The 21,859-nt window shown below is 43.4% G+C and overlaps 1 protein-coding gene across 10 annotated transcripts in view; it reads right to left on the bottom strand.

The window, feature by feature from the left end:
- Positions 1 to 21,859, bottom strand: part of LOC121543544 (myotubularin-related protein 5-like) — a 71,362-nt gene that overhangs the window by 32,780 nt on the left and 16,723 nt on the right. For 5 of the 10 annotated variants that reach the window (XM_045208887.1, XM_045208891.1, XM_045208888.1 and 2 more), the window contains exons 2-7: positions 4,747 to 4,832; positions 3,917 to 4,054; positions 3,525 to 3,650; positions 3,178 to 3,288; positions 2,391 to 2,477; positions 921 to 950 (exon numbers count right to left, since the gene is read on the bottom strand). In XM_045208887.1, the coding sequence (XP_045064822.1) occupies positions 921 to 950; positions 2,391 to 2,477; positions 3,178 to 3,288; positions 3,525 to 3,650; positions 3,917 to 4,054; positions 4,747 to 4,832 (578 nt within the window). The remainder of the gene's footprint in view (positions 1 to 920; positions 951 to 2,390; positions 2,478 to 3,177; positions 3,289 to 3,524; positions 3,651 to 3,916; positions 4,055 to 4,746; positions 4,833 to 21,859) is intronic. The other 5 variants (XM_045208893.1, XM_045208894.1, XM_041853495.2 and 2 more) reach the window with 3 other exon arrangements.

Genomic DNA, 21,859 nt, shown 5'->3' with positions numbered 1-21,859 from the left:
CATTGCAGCACATACATTACATTTATAGCTCAAGAGAGTTGTAGTAGTTATTGTAAGATATACGTTGCCATAATTTGTAAGTGTGATCTTTATGTTGCATGCAATTTCAATGACTGTTTTGGATTTTTAAGTATTTGCAAGACCGAAAAAGCCTGTTAGTCCACATGAGTTAAGGCATAATTTGCACAGCATGATTATTACAGTGAGTCTTGGCTGCAAATGAAGACAGATAGCATAGAGTTGCATACAGGACAGGTAGCACAAGGTCAAAGAAAGCATCCAATACACCACATAGAAACCCAACCACGGCAGCCTCTAGGACAGACATCACATAGTAATACAATAGAATACACAGAAACAACTGGATCTGCCTACAGAGGCTGTATACCACATCAGGTAGGAATACAAAGTATTTTAAGTACTTCCAGGTAGTTCTATACACATGTATTTACAAATTCTAGAAGCAGGAATCTAATGTAGCCAAATCTTCATCTCAAAGTACTTAAAATACAGGGCCCAGGTATATGTGTATAGCTGGAAAGGAAAGGTTGGCGTTAGCTCATGCTCTCTACAGCAGCAGCAATGGGAGAGCTGTTGAGACATCAACGCAGTGACCCAACTGATCGCCATTTCACCGTCACTCGTCTGGTCAACAATCAATTAGATATCCTTGAATTTTTCCAGGCTACCAATAACAGTTTTGTGAAATGATCAGCCATTGGGTCACAGATTGAGCCTTATCAAAGTGATAAGATTGGTTTTCCCTTGAGAGGTCTGCGTTTTGACTGGCAGAGGAGGAGAGGAGGATGGGCTTAGAGAGAGGTAGGTGAAATACACAGACATAGGAGGATTCCGACAGAACTAGGGAAAGCTAGGAGCTGATTGGTTGAGAGGAGAATAAAGTAGGTCAGGTGGCGTACCAAGCTCTCCTCTCTCTCTTCCTGGCCCGGCTACACAAGTCAAGCACCCCACAGAGAGAGAGAGAGAGAGAGATAGAAACACCATAGGAGAACACACGGATTAGACACAACAGGATCCAAACAAAAACATGACAAAATAATATGACAATAAAACATTAACATGACATTACAAATATACACAGACGGTAACAGCGTGGCATTATGACCTGAGAATGTGGCAACATTAACATAAGGCACAGAGTCAAACCAGCTGTCATAAAATGAAAGCTCCCACAGCTCAGTACATACATCAAATGGGCGAATTAGTCAGACGAGGTGTTCATGACTTCGGGGGTGAAATAACTGAGGAATTAAAATGTATACTTGTGTAACTTTGGCATTTTTCAGTGAAGTTACTTTAAAAAGGTACATTTGCTTAGTTCATGTTTTACAGTTAATATTTCAGGACATCAAATAAATACGTTATTTATGGAGCTTGGCCCATTGACAGAATGTCCTTGGACTGGTAACTGGAAGTCACTGTGGAGACTGAATAGATCATTGTAAATGACTGTCTGTCTGTGCAATCACACAGGCAGGCGCATTCACACAAACGTTCAGGCAGGTTCCATATTAGACTCGTTTATAGTCCAGAGTACAGTAATTGGGCTAAAGGTTGCTGCTCTGTATGCCAGGAGTGCGTATCTGACAGTTGAGATAATTGCCAGTTCCAGTAGTAAAGGGGATGTGTTGCAATGCATGTTGGGTTGACGTGGCATGACTGGGGAGAGTCCTAGCAACTCCAACATTAGACCTGAGTCTAATAGAAAGGCCTGTGTCATTAGAAGTTTGACATTTGACCTGCTATTACACGTAACAAACACCTAGCATAGCTTTTCATGCACCGTTAGATTACAAAACGCTCTGCGCTATACTATCCAATGCCTGAAGATCTGTGTAAGTCAAGTGTATGTTTATTTTTGTTTGCAAGATGTGTGTGTGAGTGTGTGTTTGTGTGTGTGTTAATGCTGATTAGTCCTGTCTCTCATTCAGACCACTGCACTGCCTGCTATGAGGCCATCTGGTGCCCCATATGGTCACCCTCAGAGAACCAGTGTGTGTGTGTGTGTGTGTGTGTGTGTTGTGTGTGAGTGTGTTCCTCACCAAGTGAAAAGTCTATGCACTTCTATAACAGATCAATAATGGCAACCACATCAGATCAATCCATAACAAACAACGGCACACAGAATCAAAACAATACATTGACTTTAAAAAGGTCTCAAATGATCAAAATTATTGACAGGTTAATGTAGCATGGAATATGCAGGATCCCACAAAAGCAGACTATTGCAAACTGCATATTAATCAGCATGGTTTGAGATGATTATAGGAAATACAAACATACTTTTTAGAATCGTCATGTTTATCTAAACAGATAAAATCACAATGAGGCAAGCGGATTGGTAAGAAGCTGCCGGAAGGTGATGTTACCTGGTCCTGAAAGCAGCCCAGTAGCCAGTCACAGGCTAGGGCCTGAGGAACCGAAAGATTTAAACTACATACTGGGGATTCATTTATCTGTAACACACAGGAGGAACCAATGTACAGCGGGGTTCAATTGCATGTTACACAAGGGAACAAAATGTACAGAAATGTACGTATAGGCCCAATATACTAGAAGTGTACAATTTAGTATACTAGTTTACTGTATGTTACACTGCTTTATGCTGTAGCATCATTGAATTAGTTTGAGACTAACAGTAAGTTTAAATTGTGCACATAGGGTGAATACAAGAGCTAAGTAGCTATTCCTATACATAGTGTGTTACAGTGGAGGCTGCTGAGGGGAGGACGGCTCATAATAATGGCTGGAATGGAGCTAATGGAATGGCATCAAACACATGGAAACCATGTTTGATGTTTTGATACCATTCCACTTATTCCGCTCAAGCCATTACCACGAGCCCGTTCTCCCCAATTAAGGTGCCACCAACCTCCTGTGGTGTGTAGGTTCCTATGCTGCCATCTCCTCTGTGCTGAGGACCCGGCATTGACTCAGCACTGTGGGTTAGCATAGCACACCCGCTAATGCTAAGCTACAATGCTAACAGGTTGGTTAAGCTAATGTGCTAGCAGTCTGCATCAGCCAACATGCTAAGCTAATATGCTAGCAGGTTGGATGGGGCTAACAAGCTAATAGGCTAGCTGGTTGGGAGGGTTGCACAGCCCAGGAGAGTACGTACAAGTCGGTATGCATGGTGAAAGGAGGTGTGTTTACCTGAGAACCACCAGCAACGGGGATGACGCAGGTTAGGAGGTTTCCGATCACTGTTTCCAAGGGAACGCTGAGGCTGTCCACGTGCACGGTGTAGATGAGCCCCAAACAGTTCTGCACAGGGGAGGCACACAGTCAGAAGACAAGCACACACTTTCCTTGACTTTTAGTGAAATGACACAAATGGGGGTTATTTTGGTGAAGAACACATCTACTACCTAAAGAAAAATACATCCAAACCAAGCCTAGAGTTTTGTCTCAAACACTCTTTGTTGTAACAAGAAAGAGATGAGATGTGCAATTGGAGTATCGGACAGAGACATGCAGTAGTGCTTTGAGGTGCGTCGTACCCTGAAGACCTCTGTGTGGTCCAGACGGGATACCAGCACCAGGCTCTTGGGGGCGAAGACCTGAGCCGGCTGGACCAGCCCTGGGACCTCGTCCTCATCCACCTCACTGGCCTCAGCCTTCTGTAGCTACACACACACAGGGAGAGACAGAAGATCAAACAGTTTACAGAACATAGCTTACTTTGTGCAAATGTTCTATTGTTGTATCATTAAAGATCTAACGTCATATCACAGACGTCACATACACATACAGATCGCCTAATTTCCACAACTTTGATGCCAGTGTAACATGTTGGCACACAGTAGCTACACAGTCCTGCTGTAAGGACACTGTTATTGGTTCATAATGACATTGGCTCAGTGTGTGAGGAGCAGCGTGGCCAGTCTCTCACCTGAGGGTTGTCCAGGCCCTCCCAGAACGTGAAACAGGCACAGTAGTGACGCTCTGAGTTGATGTCGGTCAGAACCGACACGAAGAACGACGGACGCTCCCTCTCTGGAACTAACTGCCATCCGTTGGGCTGACAGAACTGAGAGAGAAAAGGAGAGAGGGAGAGAGAAGAGGAGCGAGGGAGGGTGAGGTCGACAGAAAATGGGTCAAGGGGGCAGGGGTGGAGAAAGAAGGGAAGAAGTAGGGAAAAGGGAATGAGGTGAAAGGGATAGAAGGAGAGAAGGGAGAGATTGATGAGGAAGCACGAGAGAGTGATGACAGGAGAGGAACATACAGTATTAGTGTGCCATGTCCCAGTGTGGTATCTCACATGTCCCTACTCTTCATCTCTCTGTGACTCACTTCTGATCTCTAGCCTATCATTTAGTTATTTTCCACCACTAGGCTACACCAAGTTAAGAAAACGTTCCACGTGTCAGAAATTATTAACCTTACACCACTATTTTGAATCAGGGTGAGAAATAGGCTAGAAGCAAGCCAAGGAATAACCATTGAACACTTTGTGCTGTAGGCATTAATCTTGTAAAACATAATGAACACTTAGGAATTCTTCAATATTGACTCTGGCAAAACACAGACAATAATTAGGTAATCAATATTGGAATAAGGGTTATTTGGGAGACAATAAATACACATTAACAGTAAATGATTCTGGGTTATGTTGATCCTTTCATGATGCAGCCTTTCTACAGGTATGGATGATGCATGTAGTATCGGGTAAATATGTAGGCTATTGTGCATTTGTGTGTGAGAGTTATGTTAGTTACATACCAGTTCGATGCCTTGTGGAAAGGGATTGTCCTCCCAGTCCTTCTCAGGAAAGCGCTGGAGAATGTGACCTTGCCCCTCACTGCCCCCTAGAGAAAGAGAGAGGAAAGAGGGTGACAGAAAGGTCAGGTCGGAGCTCTTGATCAGAGAGCAGAGTTATCTGTCAGGGCCTAGTCCGCTACTGTAGGGCTGGGGATTGCCAGGGACCTCACCATACGATATTATCACAATACTTAGGTGCCGGTACGATATCTATTGCGATTCTCACGATTCTATATGTATTGCAATTCGATACTGCGATTTTATGTTCCAAACATATTTCTCACTATATTGCTGCACAGAGACAAGAGAGAGCATGAGAAAATGAGTTGGAAATAAAAAGGCTGAAAATAGGTTGACTCACTATATGAGCATGGCCTTATTTCTATTACAGCATATTGGATGACTCTCATTCATATTCCATTCATCCAGTTCAATGTCACAGCAATAGGCTTAGGCTCCTACATGATACTCTAATGTTCCCTATACCAATCATTAGGTTGCTACAACCAAGCCTATGAATGAAAGTCTACCACGTAGGTGCACACAGGCCGAGAGACAAATTTGAGGTGTTCCATTGCCATACTGGCTGGCAACGTTCTTATCCCTTGCTTGCTAGCTAGCCAACTATGGCTAACTTAGTGTCAAATCAAACAGTGCAGACAAAATAACAACAGTAGCTGCATTTGCATTTGTTTTAGCAGTTTTCTAGTGATATTTATTTGGATACATCCATAACAATGAGCTAATGAGGCGCGATAGCCTGGCATAGAAAATGTGCTCTCTCATCAGGATAGTGTTGTTCAGAGGAGCTAGCCAACAACACAGCTTACACAAACAATAATGTAATTACTAGTCCAACAGTTGCAAACAAGAGTTTACATTTGTTTTTTGCGACTGCACTTGAAGAAAGTTCTTGAAATTTTCCGGATTGACTGACCTTCATGTCTTAAAGTAATGATGGTCTGTCGTTTCCCTTTGCTTATTTGAGCTGTCCTTGCCATAATATGGACTTGGTCTTTTACCAAATAGGGCCATCTTCTGTATACCAACCCTACCTTGTCACAACACAACTGATTGGCTCAAACGCATTAAGAAGGAAAGAAATTCCACAAATTAACTTTTAACAAGGCACACCTGTTAATTGAAATGCATTCCAGGTGACTACCTCATGAAGCTGGTTGAGTGTGCAAAGCATTCATCAAGGCAACGGATGGCTACTTTGAAAAATTTCAAATATATTTTGATTTGTTTAACACTTTTTTGGTTACTACATGATTCAATGTGTTATTTCATAGTTTTGATGTCTTCACTATTATTCTACAATGTAGAAAATAGTAAAAAATTAAGAAAAACCCTTGAATGAGTAGGTGTTCTAAACCTTTTGACCGGTAGTGTAGTTCCAAACAATGTCTAAAAATAAACCAAATCAAAAAGGGTACTTTTTAGATATGAATAGTAGGTTTAATGTTGAATAAATGAATGTGATTGTTTTAATTTCAGAATCAAGACACACCCATATTTTAAAGCACACTATAAGGAGTATAATGGCACGAATATGTTATCTACATGATTCCATGTGTTATTTCATAGTTTTGATGTCTTCACTATTATTCTACATTGTAGAAAATAGTAAAAAATAAAGAAAAACCCGACTGGTACTGTATATCTTGACCAAATCTATGCAAACTGGTATTGTTCCTAAAGATTTCATAATTGGTCAAGTTATCACCTTCTATAAATCTGGGGATCCAAGATCTTTTACAAATTATCGCCCAACATCTGTACTACCATGTTTTTCTAAAATCCTAGAAAAATTGGTATGAGCACCAATATGGTTTTTGTAAAAACTATTCCACAGATATGGCTCTTTTGCAACTTGTGGATAAAATATTTACAGCCCTTTAACAATGAATACACTCTTGGCATCTTTTTAGATTTATCCAAAGCGTTTGACACGGTTGATCATAAAATATTACTTTCTAAATTGCATTATTACGGTTTTCATGATTTACATATAATTTGTTATATAGTTATGTTTATCAAATCAAATTTTATTGGCCACATGCGCCGAATACAACAGGTGCAGACATTACAGTGAAATGCTTACTTACAGCCCTTAACCAACAGTGCATTTATTTTTATAATAATAAAACAACAACAAAAAAAGTGTTGAGAAAAAAAGAGCAGAAGTAAAATAAAATAACAGTAGGGAGGCTATATATACAGGGGGGTACCGGTGCAGAGTCAATGTGCGGGGGCACCGGCTAGTTGAGGTAGTTGAAGTAATATGTACATGTGGGTAGCGTTAAAGTGACTATGTATAAATAATTAACAGAGTAGCAGCAGCGTAAAAGGATGGGGGGCAGTGCAAATAGTCCGGGTAGCCATGATTAGCTGTTCAGGAGTCTTATGGCTTGGGGGTAGAAGCTGTTGAGAAGTCTTTTGGACCTAGACTTGGCACTCCGGCACCGCTTGCCGTGCGGTAGCAGAGAGAACAGTCTATGACTAAGGTGGCTGGAGTCTTTGACAATTTTGAGGGCCTTCCTCTGACACCACCTGGTATAGAGGTCCTGGATGGCAGGAAGCTTGGCCCCAGTGATGTACTGGGCCGTACGCACTACCCTCTGTAGTGCCTTGCGGTCGGAGGCCAAGCAGTTGCCATACCAGGCGGTGATGCAACCAGTCAGGATGCTCTCGATGGTGCAGCTGTAGAATTTTTTGAGGATCTGAGGACCCATGCCAAATCTTTTCAGTCTCCTGAGGGGGAATAGGCTTTGTCGTGCCCTCTTCACGACTGTCTTGGTGTGTTTGGACCATGATAGTTCGTGGTGATGTGGACACCAAGGAACTTGAAGCTCTCAACCTGTTCCACTACAGCCCCGCCGATGAGAATGGGGGCGTGCACAGTCCTCTTTTTTTTCCTGTAGTCCACAATCATCTCCTTTGTCTTGGTCACGTTGAGGGAGAGGTTGTTATCCTGGCACCACACGGCTAGGTCTCTGACCTCCTCCCTATAGGCTGTCTCATCGTTGTCGTGTGTCGTCTGCAAACTTAATGATGGTGTTGGAGTCGTGCCTGGCCATGCAGTCATGGGTGAACAAGGAGTACAGGAGGGGACTGAGCACGCACCCCTGAGGGGCCCCCGTGTTGAGGATCAGTGTGGCAGATGTGTTGTTACCTACCCTTACCACCTGGGGGCGGCCCGTCAGGAAGTCCAGGATCCAGTTGCAGAGGGAGGTGTTTAGTCCCAGGATCCTTAGCTTAGTGATGAGCTTAGAGGGCACTATGGTGTTGAATGCTGAGCTGTAGTCAATGAATAGCATTCTCACGTAGATGTTGTCCAGGTGGGAAAGGGCAGTGTGGAGTGCAATAGAGATTGCATCATCTGTGGATCTGTTGGGGCGGTATGCAAATTGGAGTGGGTCTAGGGTTTCTGGGATAATGCTGTTGATGTGAGCCATGACCAGCCTTTCAAAGCACTTCATGGCTACAGACGTCAGTGCTACGGGTCGGTAGTCATTTAGGCAGGTTATCTTAGAGTCCTTGGGCACGGGGACTATGGTGGTCTGCTTGAAACATGTTGGTATTACAGACTCAGTCAGGGACATGTTGAAAATGTCAGTGAAGACACTTGCCAGTTGGCCAGCACATGCTCGGAGTACACGTCCTGGTAATCCGTATGATAGAGAACAATTTGTTTATGCAAACGGTTGTGCATCTACCATATCCTGTGGCGTCCCACAGGGTTCGATAACTTTACCTTTATTATTCCTAATCTATATCAATGACCTTGCTGCTGTGTCTTCTACCATACTTCCCATTCTCTTTGCTGATTATACCAATTTGATTTTATCACAGAATAACTTTCATTGACTAATTAATGAAGCTAACTCAGGCATCCAAATAAACAAATTATCTTTAAAATGTAAAAAAAAAAATCCTACTTTATTGTATTCAATATTAAGAATAAGAAACATTGTAAAAAATAAGAGCCAGAATCTCAGTGGGTGGGAATGAAATGGAACAAGTCACATCCACTAGATTCCTCTGAGTTCTAATTGCTGAAAAGATATCCTGGAAAGATCATATTCAATTTGTCTGCAGCAAAGTTATGAAATCTGTTGCTATCATCAGAAAGATGAGTGGTTTGGTTCATCAGGCTTGCTTCCTAACTCTTTACTATAGCTTAATTTAACCATATCTCACTTACTGTAATATTGTCTGGGCCAGTATTTACATTTTAGTCATTTAGCAGACACTCTTATCCAGAGCGACTTACAGTAGTGAGTGGATACATATTCGTATATATGTTTTTTCCGTACTGGTACCCCCATGGGAATCGAACCCACAACCCTGGCGTTGCATGCGCCATGCTCTACCAACTGAGCCACACGGGACTGTACACATGCCTCCTATCTACACAAATTACTCATCATACAAAATACATTTGCAAGACTAGCCACCTCCTCTAATTACCACGTGGCTCCATCTGCACCTTTGTTTAAGAAACTCAATATCTTGTATATTTATGACATCAATGTATGCCAATTATGCATTTTCATCTACATAACAAAAGACACTGTGATAACCTTCACCCTCCCCACTGCCGCACCTCAACGTAGTCAATTCTCTATCAGATACAGAGGTACCATACCCTGGAATCCTTATCTTCACATTGCCAAACCCTCATCATCCCTCAATAACTTCAAGCGAAGACTGGGGGTCAGCCTAATGAACCAAACTACTCCGTAACCTCCTCCATATAGCCCAACTCTCACACACTCACATCCACACACATATTTAAACAAAAACATATACTGTTTATATATTTTTTGTGATTGCTGATTGGTTTTTACATTGATTTGTACATTTATGATTAGTGGGTTTTGTTATCTGTTTTTACAAACCTTTCTTATTTTTGTACTCATGTATTGTATATTGTTTTTTTGTGGTGTGGTTTTTACAGTATATAATCCCTTGGGCTTCCAACCACACCTACACGGTTTATTTTTTAAATGTTCTTTATAACTTATTTTCTTTGGTGCAAATAAATTAAACCTAAAAGTATCGGGATATATAACTGTATCGATTTTTTACCCCATCACTACTGTCATAAAGAAAAAGATAAGCTCAATGCCAATGCCCCGAACTGTTACTTCATGGCACAGTTATTGTTGACACAGTGGTTTAGGTTCCTCTAGTCTAGGGCTCTGACACACCATTAGTGTTTGCTGTCCGAGATGACTTCACCTCTGAACGTCATTTGCTAACTGAGTGTGCACAGATAGTACATGTAGAGTCGCGTGAAAAATGGCGGCAGTCGGACGTGTAAAGCGGGTTGTCCCTAAAACAAAGCGCGCTGAACGATCGGCAGACAAACGCTAGATCCACATTCGTGTGATGTGTGCGAGCCTTAAAACCTGGCCTTGAGGGATCAAGACGCAGAAGTGCATTGTTCTAAGCTGCCTCACTAATAGGCAAATATTTCTTGGCACAACGCTCTTGCGATTCTTCCCGAACACAATACGATTTCCTTTCAGACTTCAGCTAAAACATTAGTGCTGCTCATCTTAGCAGAATGCCAAAGACCTTCTTATGTAACCTCTACAAATCACCCTGTTAACCATCATTTGAGCTTCTCTGTCCAGACAGTAGTCTTCACACAGAATTCTCTTTGTTATGTCAAAGCATGGGACCAGTCACTGAAAGAGACATTATTCCCAAAGTAAAGAAGGAGGGAGGAATAGAGGGTTTGTGGTTGAATGCTGCGTCAGTCTGAGAAAAGAATAAAAGCCTTGGGTCTTTATCCCAGGAACAAAAACAGGAGCCCGGTAAGCCCAGTCACAATACACAAACAAAAACTAGGGCCGGCAGGCAGGCAGCTCCCAAAACCAAACACACAGATGGGAAGGAAATCGCCTTCTCTCTCCCTCGCTCTCTCTCTCTCTTCTTCTTCTCTCTCTCGACACTGAGTTGCATTTAGCAGACCAGCTGTCCTTCATTCCTGACCACTTTTTTTTAAAAAGAGTTGGGTGTCAAAAACACATCATGACCAGTCAAACACAGAGCTGCAGGAATGCAGGAAGCCAGCCTTTCATATTACATTCACTCTCTCATTCGTTTAAAACACCACTCAAGATATGTCTAAACGGACGTGAGCAGCGGTCAGGGACAGGGAAGGATTTATACATTTTCAACTTTCGTATCGCACTGCTGTTTATTAATTTAGACCTACTTTGTGCAGGCAGCATAGAAGGGATGGGATGGGCAGTGGCAGATTATCAATAGTACCTCTGGCTAAAGTTATCCGTACTAGCATACCACTTACAATGCATGTCCAAAACATTCCTTCATTTTAAGTAGTATGCTAGTGTGGATATTGGGACGTATTGTTTCAGTAGCAGCCAGGTGGTGGTGAAGAGTGTGTGTTTTCTACATGCACTCAGAGGACCTCCTCAGTGGTGGACTGTAAACTGAGTGAGAAAGGAGAGGAGTTCATAAAAACTTCCTTAAGGTTTGGCTCTGTGAGCTTCAGCACGTAGCACAGGTAGGTAGGTGTGTGTGTGTGTGTGTGTGTGTGTGCTTAATTTCACAGAACATAGTCCTCATGCATTTTGTGTGTGTGAGTGAGTGCACGTAGTAATATGTGGAATGGGTTAATCTGTGCAATAACAGCTTGCGTGACCAATAATCGGTCCAAGGTAGAATATTTGACAGTACCTGTCTGTCGCTACATGCAAGTGGCTTGGCCAGTGTTTACACATCTGTGTTTGCAATACAATTAGTCTAGGGCTGGGCGATATGGCCTAAAAATCTTGATTTTTTCAAAAGTATGGGCGATTCACAATATACACTGAGTGTACAAAACATTAAGAACACCTTTCTAATATTGAGTCCCCCCCCCCATTCTTGATACACACGGGAAACTTGAGCGTGAAAAACCCAGCAGCATTGCAGTTCTTGACACAAACCAGTGCACCTGGCACCTACTACCATAACCTGTTCAAAGGCACTTAAATGTTTTGTCTTGCCCATTCATCCTCTATCTCCAACTGTTTGAACAGCATACTAGCCTGTCCACTGTTCAGATGTTGAAATAGCGGCCTACCTTATTTCTCAGAATGAAAACGAGTTGCCAATTCATTATATAATAGTTTTTTATGCTCATGCACATTTATAAAACACAAACTAGGCAGATGGTATAACAGTCTGTGGCTAAAATACTGCTAGCTGTTCCAGCGTGAGACAGAAACTGAGCATTCATTTTCCATTCATTGATGCTCCCGTTTTAGTAGGGTCTGCTGTTCGAGCAATTTGAGGAGTTGTCGTCTATTACAGTAAAATCATGTCTCAATGTGTTTCGGTGTCCATATGACCGATTCTGTTTGACAAAACCTCAAATGCAAATAGTGAATGGAAACCGCTAGTTGTCAGAGTAACTAGTGATCTTTCATCTTTGTTGTTGTGAGTGGCAGGGGGAGGGGCTTGATGTGTGGGGGAGGGGCTTGGTGTGTAAATGGGAAGGTGAAAAGCCGTGAACATGCGGACATAAGCGTTCATAAAAACAAGAACAAAATTATAATACTTGATTCTTGCGATATAGACATTTGCAAATTTGCGCTTAAAACAAACTCAAATTAATTAGATATATTGCCCAGCCCTACATGAGTCAATCGTAACGTGGTAGGTACGCAGTGACATCACCTATGTGAATTCTGTTGGTGCTGCTTTTTGACTGCAATACCAGTGTTACACTAGTGCAGACATCCTGATGTTATACTAGAGAAATTGTGTTTCCATAGCTAGGGCTGCCTTGGCCCCAAGTCAGAGCAGGTCCACTGAGGCCATGGCCCAGGGAGTCCCAGGAGCCGGGCCGTTTTTGGTAAAACACCAGGGTAATTTGGAGGTGGAAACACAAAAGTCTGAGGCTTTTTAGCAAAACACCAGGGTAAATCTTCAGTGGAAATGGAGTTGACATGCGGAGTCACTGGGCCCACAACAAATTTACAGTAACCTAAAATTACCTTTAATAATAATGTCTCACAATAGACTGCAGATACCGTAACAGATACAGTCAGGTAAACACCCTGGCAGAGTGATTCCTCTGCCACTAGGTTGAGATATGCTATCAGCCTTGGGCAGTGATTGGGGTGGATATAGTAAAATCTAATTTTAATGTCACATGCTTTGTAAACAACAGGTGTAGACTAACAGTGACATTCTTACTTACGGGCCCTTCCCAACAATGCAACAATGCAGTGAGAGAAACAAGAGAAATAGTAACAGAAGGAATAAAGCCACAATCTGCAATATTCAAGCTGATCTAACCCCCCCCCCCCAAAAAAAATGAGTAACATTAACTTGTGGAGATAAGCGTTCTAGTTTATGGCACTGAGTACACAGCCAGGCTGCAGGACATCCTGCATCTGGTAAAGGTCATATTACCAAGCAGAGCTGAGGGAAGGAGTCTGCCTTAAGGCACGGACACAGCGTTAGTGTTTGCCTGCCGAGAGTACTTAGCACCTCTGAACAAAGTGGCGGCTGAATTTGCAAACCGAGTGCAAACACATTCTACATGCAGAAACGGACGGAAATGTCGGCACTCAGACGCCCAGGCGTGTAGTCCCTAAAACACACTGTGTAGTCAGCAAGCGAACAAAAGGCAGACAAACGGCACACCATATTTAGGTGCGATGTGTTTTCTTAAGCGCTTCTCAGACAGCTAGCAAAATGTCGCCTAGTAGCTGCTAGCTAGCCAATTTGACATACTGTATAGCTAAGAGAACTATAATCAGCTAGCTAATTTCATTTTAGCTTGTTATCGTTATGTATTTATCATTGTAAATTAAAAAACACATGCTACAAATGCATGTGTAGATAACAGGCATGGAGGAGGGTGAAAGGATTTGCCTCTCCAGCTGTCAGAAAAGGGAGAGAGTAGGCTACTAGCTAGTTAGTAGGGCAGGTCATTTTAAAAGGAGGACATTACAAAAATATTCTCCACTTCTAGTCCCTAGAGGGGAAAACTATGAAGACCGACAGAGTCAATAGCAACCACAGGAGGCTGCTGACGGGAGAACGGTTCATAATAATGTCCGGAACGGCGCTAATGGAATGGCATCAAACAACCGCAAACCATGTGTTTGATGTAGTTGATACCATTCCACTGATTCCGCTCCAGTCATTACCACGAGCCCATCCTCCCCATTTAAGGTGCCACCAACCTCCTGTGATAGCAACATAATAATCAGGGCTGTCTAATTGTAATATAATGCTGTGAAAGCCTGTCTGCAGATGAAGAGGTTCCAATGAATGTCCCAAGAGACTGCTGGCACATCCTTGTATGCCATGAGTGGTATGTGTACTTATGTTACCAAATGTTGTATACAACAATACAGTTAAAAGTCACAATGTAGCTATTACAACTTGAGCGGGCCAATCCTGCTCCTGGGAGGTGTGCAGGCTTACGTTCCAGCCCAGTACTAACACACCTGATTCAACTTATCAAACCTAATGAGTTGATAATGTGTATTATTACTGGGCTGGAATAAAGGTCTGCTCACCCAGTAGATCAGGGAGTGGAGCAAGGTTGCCCAGCTCTGGTATGGTAAATTTTTTGTTCACCTGAAATTATCCTCTAGTAATAATAGCCTACTTAGATTTCTAACATTTACAAACAAGTTAGCTTATATGTACATTTTAAAATGATATGTTGATTCATTCAATGTTGCTTCATTGAAGTGTTTGTTTTAAAACTATTATTCAAGAGTAACTAGTGTCAATGTCCATTTATCCCAGATCACAATTCTGCAATAAATGTGATTGTGTTTCTGTGTTTCTCAAATGAACAATAGCGTTGTGAGCTTTCCAATCTGTTGAATTGATTTGATTGTCACTCTGTTCTCAGGATATCAACCATGTTGCTGCTTATCATAATGGTGTGCATCACCGATGCAGCCATAGGCCCACAGTATGATGACATTACTAGCCTTATCGGCATGTGCAATGCGCCATTGTACATCTGAAGCAGAGAATAGCTAAACTCACACATTGTTTCCATATTGTTAAGCTGACTATATGTTCAATTTAAAATGACTGGGGCTCCCCCGAAATTCTCCTGCCGATGCCGCGTCTGGTGGAAAATGCACTGTTAGTCAGTAGCACACAGATTCCCACATTCACACTCTGTCAGTGTACCCGAGTCATCCTACCCATCACTTCCAGTGGATCTCTCCTCCTCCTTTCCATCACACTCTCCCTCCCCCACTCTCCCTCAGCCCATCAGACTACTAACAAACAGAGGAGCGCTCAGATCCATGTGATTTTCAGCGGCTGTGTGTTCAGTCAGCCATCTGGAACGGGAAACTCAAGCTGACTTTCCTTGACTCCCTGAGTGCTGATGGGGGAATACTACAGCCTCACTCCGGTTCCAACATTCCCATGATCCATTCCAGGATTCTTGATTTCCAATATATTTATGTTGCTGAGTCAGCGAAACAGAACAGGCTCTTAGGATTTCCATTAATACATGGCATGGAGGACAACACACACACACACACACACATGCGTTTAGGGATGCTTTTAGTGTTTCAGAGGTATTGCTAATGGATTTCCTCTCTGCTGCTGGTTCTGTCTCTGTGGGATATCACCGCTTTTAAACACTTTACAGTCAAGTCATTGGCTCCTTCACTTCTACCTAAAAAGAAGAGGCCTTTTCACTTCAGCATTGCATAGAGAATCACGCAAGAACATGTATGCACACAACCACTGACTTGCAGTGAGTACACATCGTTGGATAGAAAGAGTCTTGGTTGGTGAGGTTGTGTCTCTCTCTGGCGGGAGGTAAGCTTGGCTTATATGGTGTCGAGTAAAGCTTAAACCATGTATTTAGATTGTAGGTAGCAGTGGCGGCTGGCCGATAGAGGGGCGCTAGGGCGCCGCCTCTTAAATAAAATTATTTTTAAAAAAAAAATAAAAAAAAAAATAATAATAATAATTATAAAAACATCAGTATGTCAATATTTGTGTGTTTGAAATATGGAATGCACACAGTAATATGTGTAAGATATGATAGAAAATCATATTCGCAACCTTTCCTCTGCCTGTCAAACGCCCTCGTCAGCTCTGGGCGATACAGAAAGTGCCCCGAGGAGGCGGGTCTACGTAGCAGTTAAGCCAATTGCTAATTTAAGATATGAATGTATGACATAAAATGTAGCTAATCAGCGATTTTAATTCGAATCCAAGGAGGGCGATTATTTTATCGCCAAGCTCGCCCCTGATAAAATAAGGACCGGGCTCCAGTGGCGCCATTTTTACTAGACGACAATGGCGAACGCAAACGTACTCCTCCAAGACCCAACCCTAACTCGGTGAAATCTCTCCTCCAAGATCCGTTTGAGAGGAGAACTTTGTCAGAGAAAGTTCGGGTGAAAGAGCTGGGCCCAGATCAACCTGACCTCTCAATCAGACAGCAGGCTAGCGAGAAAGGGAAGCAGTATATGCGCGAGCTTCTCCCGTAGCTGGTACACCAGGAAGGCTTGGCTAGCTGGGTGCACTGATGCTAATGCTTTATTTTGCTTTCCGTGCTTGCTTTTTTAAAAACGACAGGGGTCAGATTCAGCATGGACAGGTACCGGAGTGAGGGATATGAAGCACCTGTCAGAGAAGGTAAAGAAACATGAGAACACCAGGGCACACATGGACAACTCTGTAAAGCTAGCTGTATTAGGAAGGGTGAACATTGCTACGCAGCTGGATGACGGCCACAGGATTGCGGTGAGGAAACACAATGAGGAGGTGGATAAAAACAGGCACATTCTATCCAAAATTATCGATTGTGTGAAGTTCTGTGGGGCTTTTGAGTTGGCCTTGCGTGGGCACGAGGAGACTCCCCAGAGCCTCTACAACACGGTGGAACTTCCACAGTCGCGCTGTAAACACTGTGTACGAGTACAGGGATGACCTCCTAACGTGTTTCCAGACCATCAGAGACTCTGGGAACTTTGATGCCCCGACTGTCAGAGAGGCGGGGGCTTTGTGAGGATGCTCGAAGACGAGGCTTTCTGTTTTTTCCTGGCACTGTTCCACAAGATCATGCCAAATGTGGACATGCTTTTCAGCCAGCTGCAGAAGAGGAACATCGACCCTGTCTTCATTAAAGCACTTGTCCAGAGGTTCACAGAAAGCATGCTAACAATCAGGTAAATAACTATATTTACTATTGGCTGATAAAGATGCTGTTAGAAAGATGAATAGTTCACTTACAACAGTTTAAAAGCCTAAATGTGTCTGGTCATCAAAGTGAGTGATTATCATAGAGCCGTCACAATTATATTTGTTTTAGTATTTTAAAAGGAAAGAGAAGACATTTACATTACATTTTAGTCATTTAGCAGACGCTCTTATCCAGAGCGACTTACAGTTAAGAGTGCATACATTTTTTCATACTGGCCCCCGTGGGAAACGAACCCACAACCCTGGCGTTGCAAGCGCCATGCTCTACCAACTGAGCTACACGGGACCACATTAGTTTTGGCAAGATCTGAAAAAAGAAGTTGGTGGAGTGCAACCCTCAAACATTGAAGAATTACAGCAGTTTGCTGCTGAAGAATGGGCCAAATTGCCAGCAGAAAAGGTGCAGCAAGCTCATTGATGTCTACAATAAGCATATGTTGGCAGCTATCTTGGCCAAAAGCTGTGCAACCAAGTACTAGCTCCAGGGTGCCAATAATTTAGTCCATGACATTTGTCTATATTTTCTAAATTACAATTGTAAACTTAAGTTTACAGAAATATAATTAAAGGTGTGGAGAACCCATTTTTTTCCTCTCAAATTTCAACTGATTTTAGAAGAAATAGGGAATTATTTAAGAAAAGCCCAAGGGTGCCAATATATTTGGACACAACTGTATGCCTTCAGTCTAATTGGAATGTATGGCAGTAGAGTTGTTTGTATTTCTCCTAACCAAAATGGCTGCCATTAGGGATACCATTCAGGATTTTTTTCACCTGTGTTACCACGACAATCACGCCAAATGAGCATTGCATTTGTGTGCTCCTTCAGTGTGAATGCGCAAATTTGATATGGGTCACATGTAAAACTGATACATAATTGATACAGATTTACGGTATGTTGCCTATATATTACTATATCCTATTGATGCACAGCCAGTTTGGGTTTTCTACTTTAAACTTTATAATAATTTCATGTTTTGTCCACTTCTCTCTGTTCTACAGCATGCCTGTTGCGTTGCCTGTTTACTACCAATGGTAAAAAGTTCACTTTAAATGCAAATGAAAGGCTTGGGTTTGTGTAATATGTTTTTGTGTAAGAATGCCTCAACTTTTTAATATTGGCATTAAATAATTACTGGAATGTTTCACTGAGCACTGCTGTCCTGCAGTTTGTGTTAAAAATATATCGCGATGGTTACAGGAAAAAAAAGTATGGCACAGCCCCACCGAGAATATTTTTCACCAGCCACTGGTAGGTAGGTATTGTAGTTAGGTATTGTAGGTAGTTTATCTAGGTAGTTATTGTAGGTTATTGTAGGTAATTATTGTAGGTAAGTATTGTATTCGGCTGAGCCCGGTGAAGCACGAGGCTAGCTAACTCACTACCTGGACCAATAAAGCTAGCTAGCTAGCGGGTAGCTACTGGTAACTATTAGCAACTGTGGATAGTTGTTTCCAATGTTATTTCACACTTAAGAGTACCTGTAATTATGCCAGCTAGCTACCTACCATTCAGCTGTTTTTCTAACCTCATTATCCGAGGCGTTAACGTTAGGTAGTTAGTAGCTACTGTATTCGAAATGTAGCTACCTGGTAGGCTAATTAAACAATAGCTGGAACGACCTAGCTTTAATATTTGGAGACGTGTTCTCTCTGTTGGGACAGACGCGAACTGGCTGAATCGATTCAGTGGCTAGCTTTGCACTTAACTGGCTAACAGTAGCTACTAAGGGTAAGTTATAACCTACATTTATTTTGTTTTGTTCTTACATACTGGTAACCAGAGTCGTTCAAGGGAATTCCGGACATGGGTGACTAGTTAACGTTAGCGTGGCTCTCTGTGTGTTCGTGCCGTGAGAGGAGGGGTTAGCTCGTAGGCAGAGAGCAATGGCTAGCTAGTATGCTAACTATTCTAGCTAACTAACTGGCTGAATAAGTTGATGACGTACTCACTCAAACTGTCAAAATTAACCCAAAACTTTACACAATGTTAGACACAGACACAAATTATCTGCTTGGCGTGTTAACACACTGGTGGTTTGTTGTAACCGAGTATTGGTGCTAAACCGTGTTATTGGAGGCTGGCATGCTAGTTGGCGTCATAGGATTCGGTGCCCTGGACAGTTTTCACGGAAGAATACTGTACCAAGTTAGCTAGCTGAATAAACTAAGTTAGTCTATTCCTAGAAACCTCTGTAGTTTACAACAATTATAATTTCTAAAGTGGAAGTTGGGAGAGTTATATTTGATTGTTTCAGTGAAACGTAAGTGAGGGAGGCCCCGCTCTCTCGCTTTCCCAGATGTTTAGTTCATTTCATTCCGATCTCCTTTGCATTATTGTAGCCTTTTTCTGTAGCCTGTCAACTATGTGTCTGTCTATCCCTGTTCTCGCCTCTCTGCACAGGCCATAAAAACGCTTCACACGACGTGGCTGTTGCCACTCTAATCTGGTGGTCCCTGCGCGCACGACCCACGTGGAGTTCCAGGTCTCTGGAAGCCTCTGGAACTGCTGTTCTGCGGTCAACAAGGCAGAGTTCATCTCAGCCTATGCTACCCTCCAGTCCCTCGACTTCTTAGCGCTGACGGAAACATGGATTACCACAGAAAACACTGCTACTGTTCTCACATCCCCCGAGAGCATCTGGTCAGCGCGGCGGTGGCACAGGAATCCTCATCTCTCCCAAGTTGACATTCTCTCTTTTTCCCCTGACCCATCTGTCTATCTCATCATTTGAATTCCATGCTGTCACAGTCACTTGCCCATTCAAGCTTAACATCCTTGTCATTTATCGCCCTCCATGTTCCCTTGGAGAGTTCATTAATGAGCTTGACGCCTTGATAAGTTCCTTTCCTGAGGATGGCTCACCCCTCACAGTTCTGGGTGACTATAACCTCCCTACGTCTACCTTTGACTAATTTCTCTCTGCCTCCTTCTTTCCACTCCTTTCCTCTTTTGACCTCACCCTCTCACCGTCCCCCCCTACTCACAAGACAGGCAATACGCTTGACCTCATCTTTACTAGATGCTGTTCTTCTACTAATCTCACTGCAACTCCCCTCCAAGTCTCCGACCACTACTTTGTATCCTTTTCTCTCTCGCTCTCCACCAACACTACTCACTCTGCCCCTACTCAGATGGTAATGTGACGTCGCAACCTTCGCTCTCTCTCTCCCGCTACTCTCTCCTCTTCCATCCTATCGCCTCTTCCCTCTGCTCAAAACCTTCTCCCTCCGATCTCCTGATTCTGCCTCCTCAACCCTCCTCTCCTCCCTTTCTGCATCTTTTGACTCTCTATGTCCCCTATCCTCCCGGTCGGCTCGGTCCTCCCCTCCTGCTCCGTGGCTTGACGACTCATTGCAAGCTCACAGAAGAGGGCTCCGGGCAGCCGAGCGGAAATGAAGGAAAACTAGACTCCCTGCGGACCTGTCATCTTTTCACTCACTCCCTCCTCTCTACATTCTCTTCCTCTGTTTCCGCTGCTAAAGCCACTTTCTACTACTCTAAATTTCAAGCCCCTGCCTCTAACCCTAGGAAGCTCTTTGCCACCTTCTCCTCCCTGCTGAATCCTCCTCCTCCTCCTCCTCCCTCTCTGTGGATGACTTAGTCAACCATTTTGAAAAGAAGGTTGACGACATCCGATCCTCATTTATTAAGTCAAATGTCACATCCGATCCTCATTTATTAAGTCAAATGTCACTGCTGGTCCTGCTCACACTGCCCTACCCTATGCTTTGACTTCTTTCTCCCCTCTCTCTCCAGATGAAATCTTGCGCCTGCTTGACCCTATCCCCTCCTCTCTTCTCCAGACCATTTCCGGAGACCTTCTCCCTTACCTCACCTCGCTCATCAACTCATCCTTGACCGCTGGCCATGTCCCTTCTGTCTTCAAGAGAGCGAGAGTTGCATCCCTCCTCAAAAACCTACACTCGATCCCTCCGATGTCAACAACTCTTGAGCGTGCTGTCTCTAGCCAACTCTCCTGCTATCTCTCTCAGAATGACCTTCTTGATCCAAACCAGTCAGGTTCCCTTGGAGAGTTCATTAATGAGCTTGACGCCTTGATAAGTTCCTTTCCTGAGGATGGCTCACCCCTCACAGTTCTGGGTGACTATAACCTCCCTACGTCTACCTTTGACTCATTTCTCTCTGCCTCCTTCTTTCCACTCCTTTCCTCTTTTGACCTCACCCTCTCACCGTCCCCCCCTACTCACAAGGCAGGCAATACGCTTGACCTCATCTTTACTAGATGCTGTTCTTCTACTAATCTCACTGCAACTCCCCTCCAAGTCTCCGACCACTACTTTGTATCCTTTTCTCTCTCGCTCTCCAAAACTCTTGAGCGTGCTGTCTCTAGCTAACTCTCCTGCTATCTCTCTCAGAATGACCTTCTTGATCCAAACCAGTCAGGTTTCAAGACTGGTCATTCAACTGAGACTGCTCTTCGTGTCACGGAGGCTCTCCGCACTGCTAAAGCTAACTCTCTCTCCTCTGCTCTTATCCTTCTAGACCTATCCGCTGCCTTTGAGACTGTGAACCATCAGATCCTCCTCTCCACCCTCTCCGAGTTGGGCATCTCCGGCGCTGCTCACTCTTGGATTGCGTCCTACCTGACAGGTCGCTCCTACCAGGTGGCGTGGCGAGAATCTGTCTCCGCACCACGTGCTCTCACCACTGGTGTCCCCCAGGGCTCAGTTCTAGGCCCTCTCCTATTCTCTCTATACACCAAGTCACTTGGCTCTGTCATATCCTCACATGGTCTCTCCTATCATTGCTACGCAGACGACACAGAAAGCGGCACAGGTCCTTATCCAGGCACTTGTCATCTCCCGTCTGGAT

This window comes from Coregonus clupeaformis, chromosome 28, assembly GCF_020615455.1.
Source record: "Coregonus clupeaformis isolate EN_2021a chromosome 28, ASM2061545v1, whole genome shotgun sequence".
Classification (NCBI taxonomy): Eukaryota; Metazoa; Chordata; class Actinopteri; order Salmoniformes; family Salmonidae; genus Coregonus; species Coregonus clupeaformis.
This window is presented reverse-complemented; position numbering and strand designations above follow the sequence as displayed.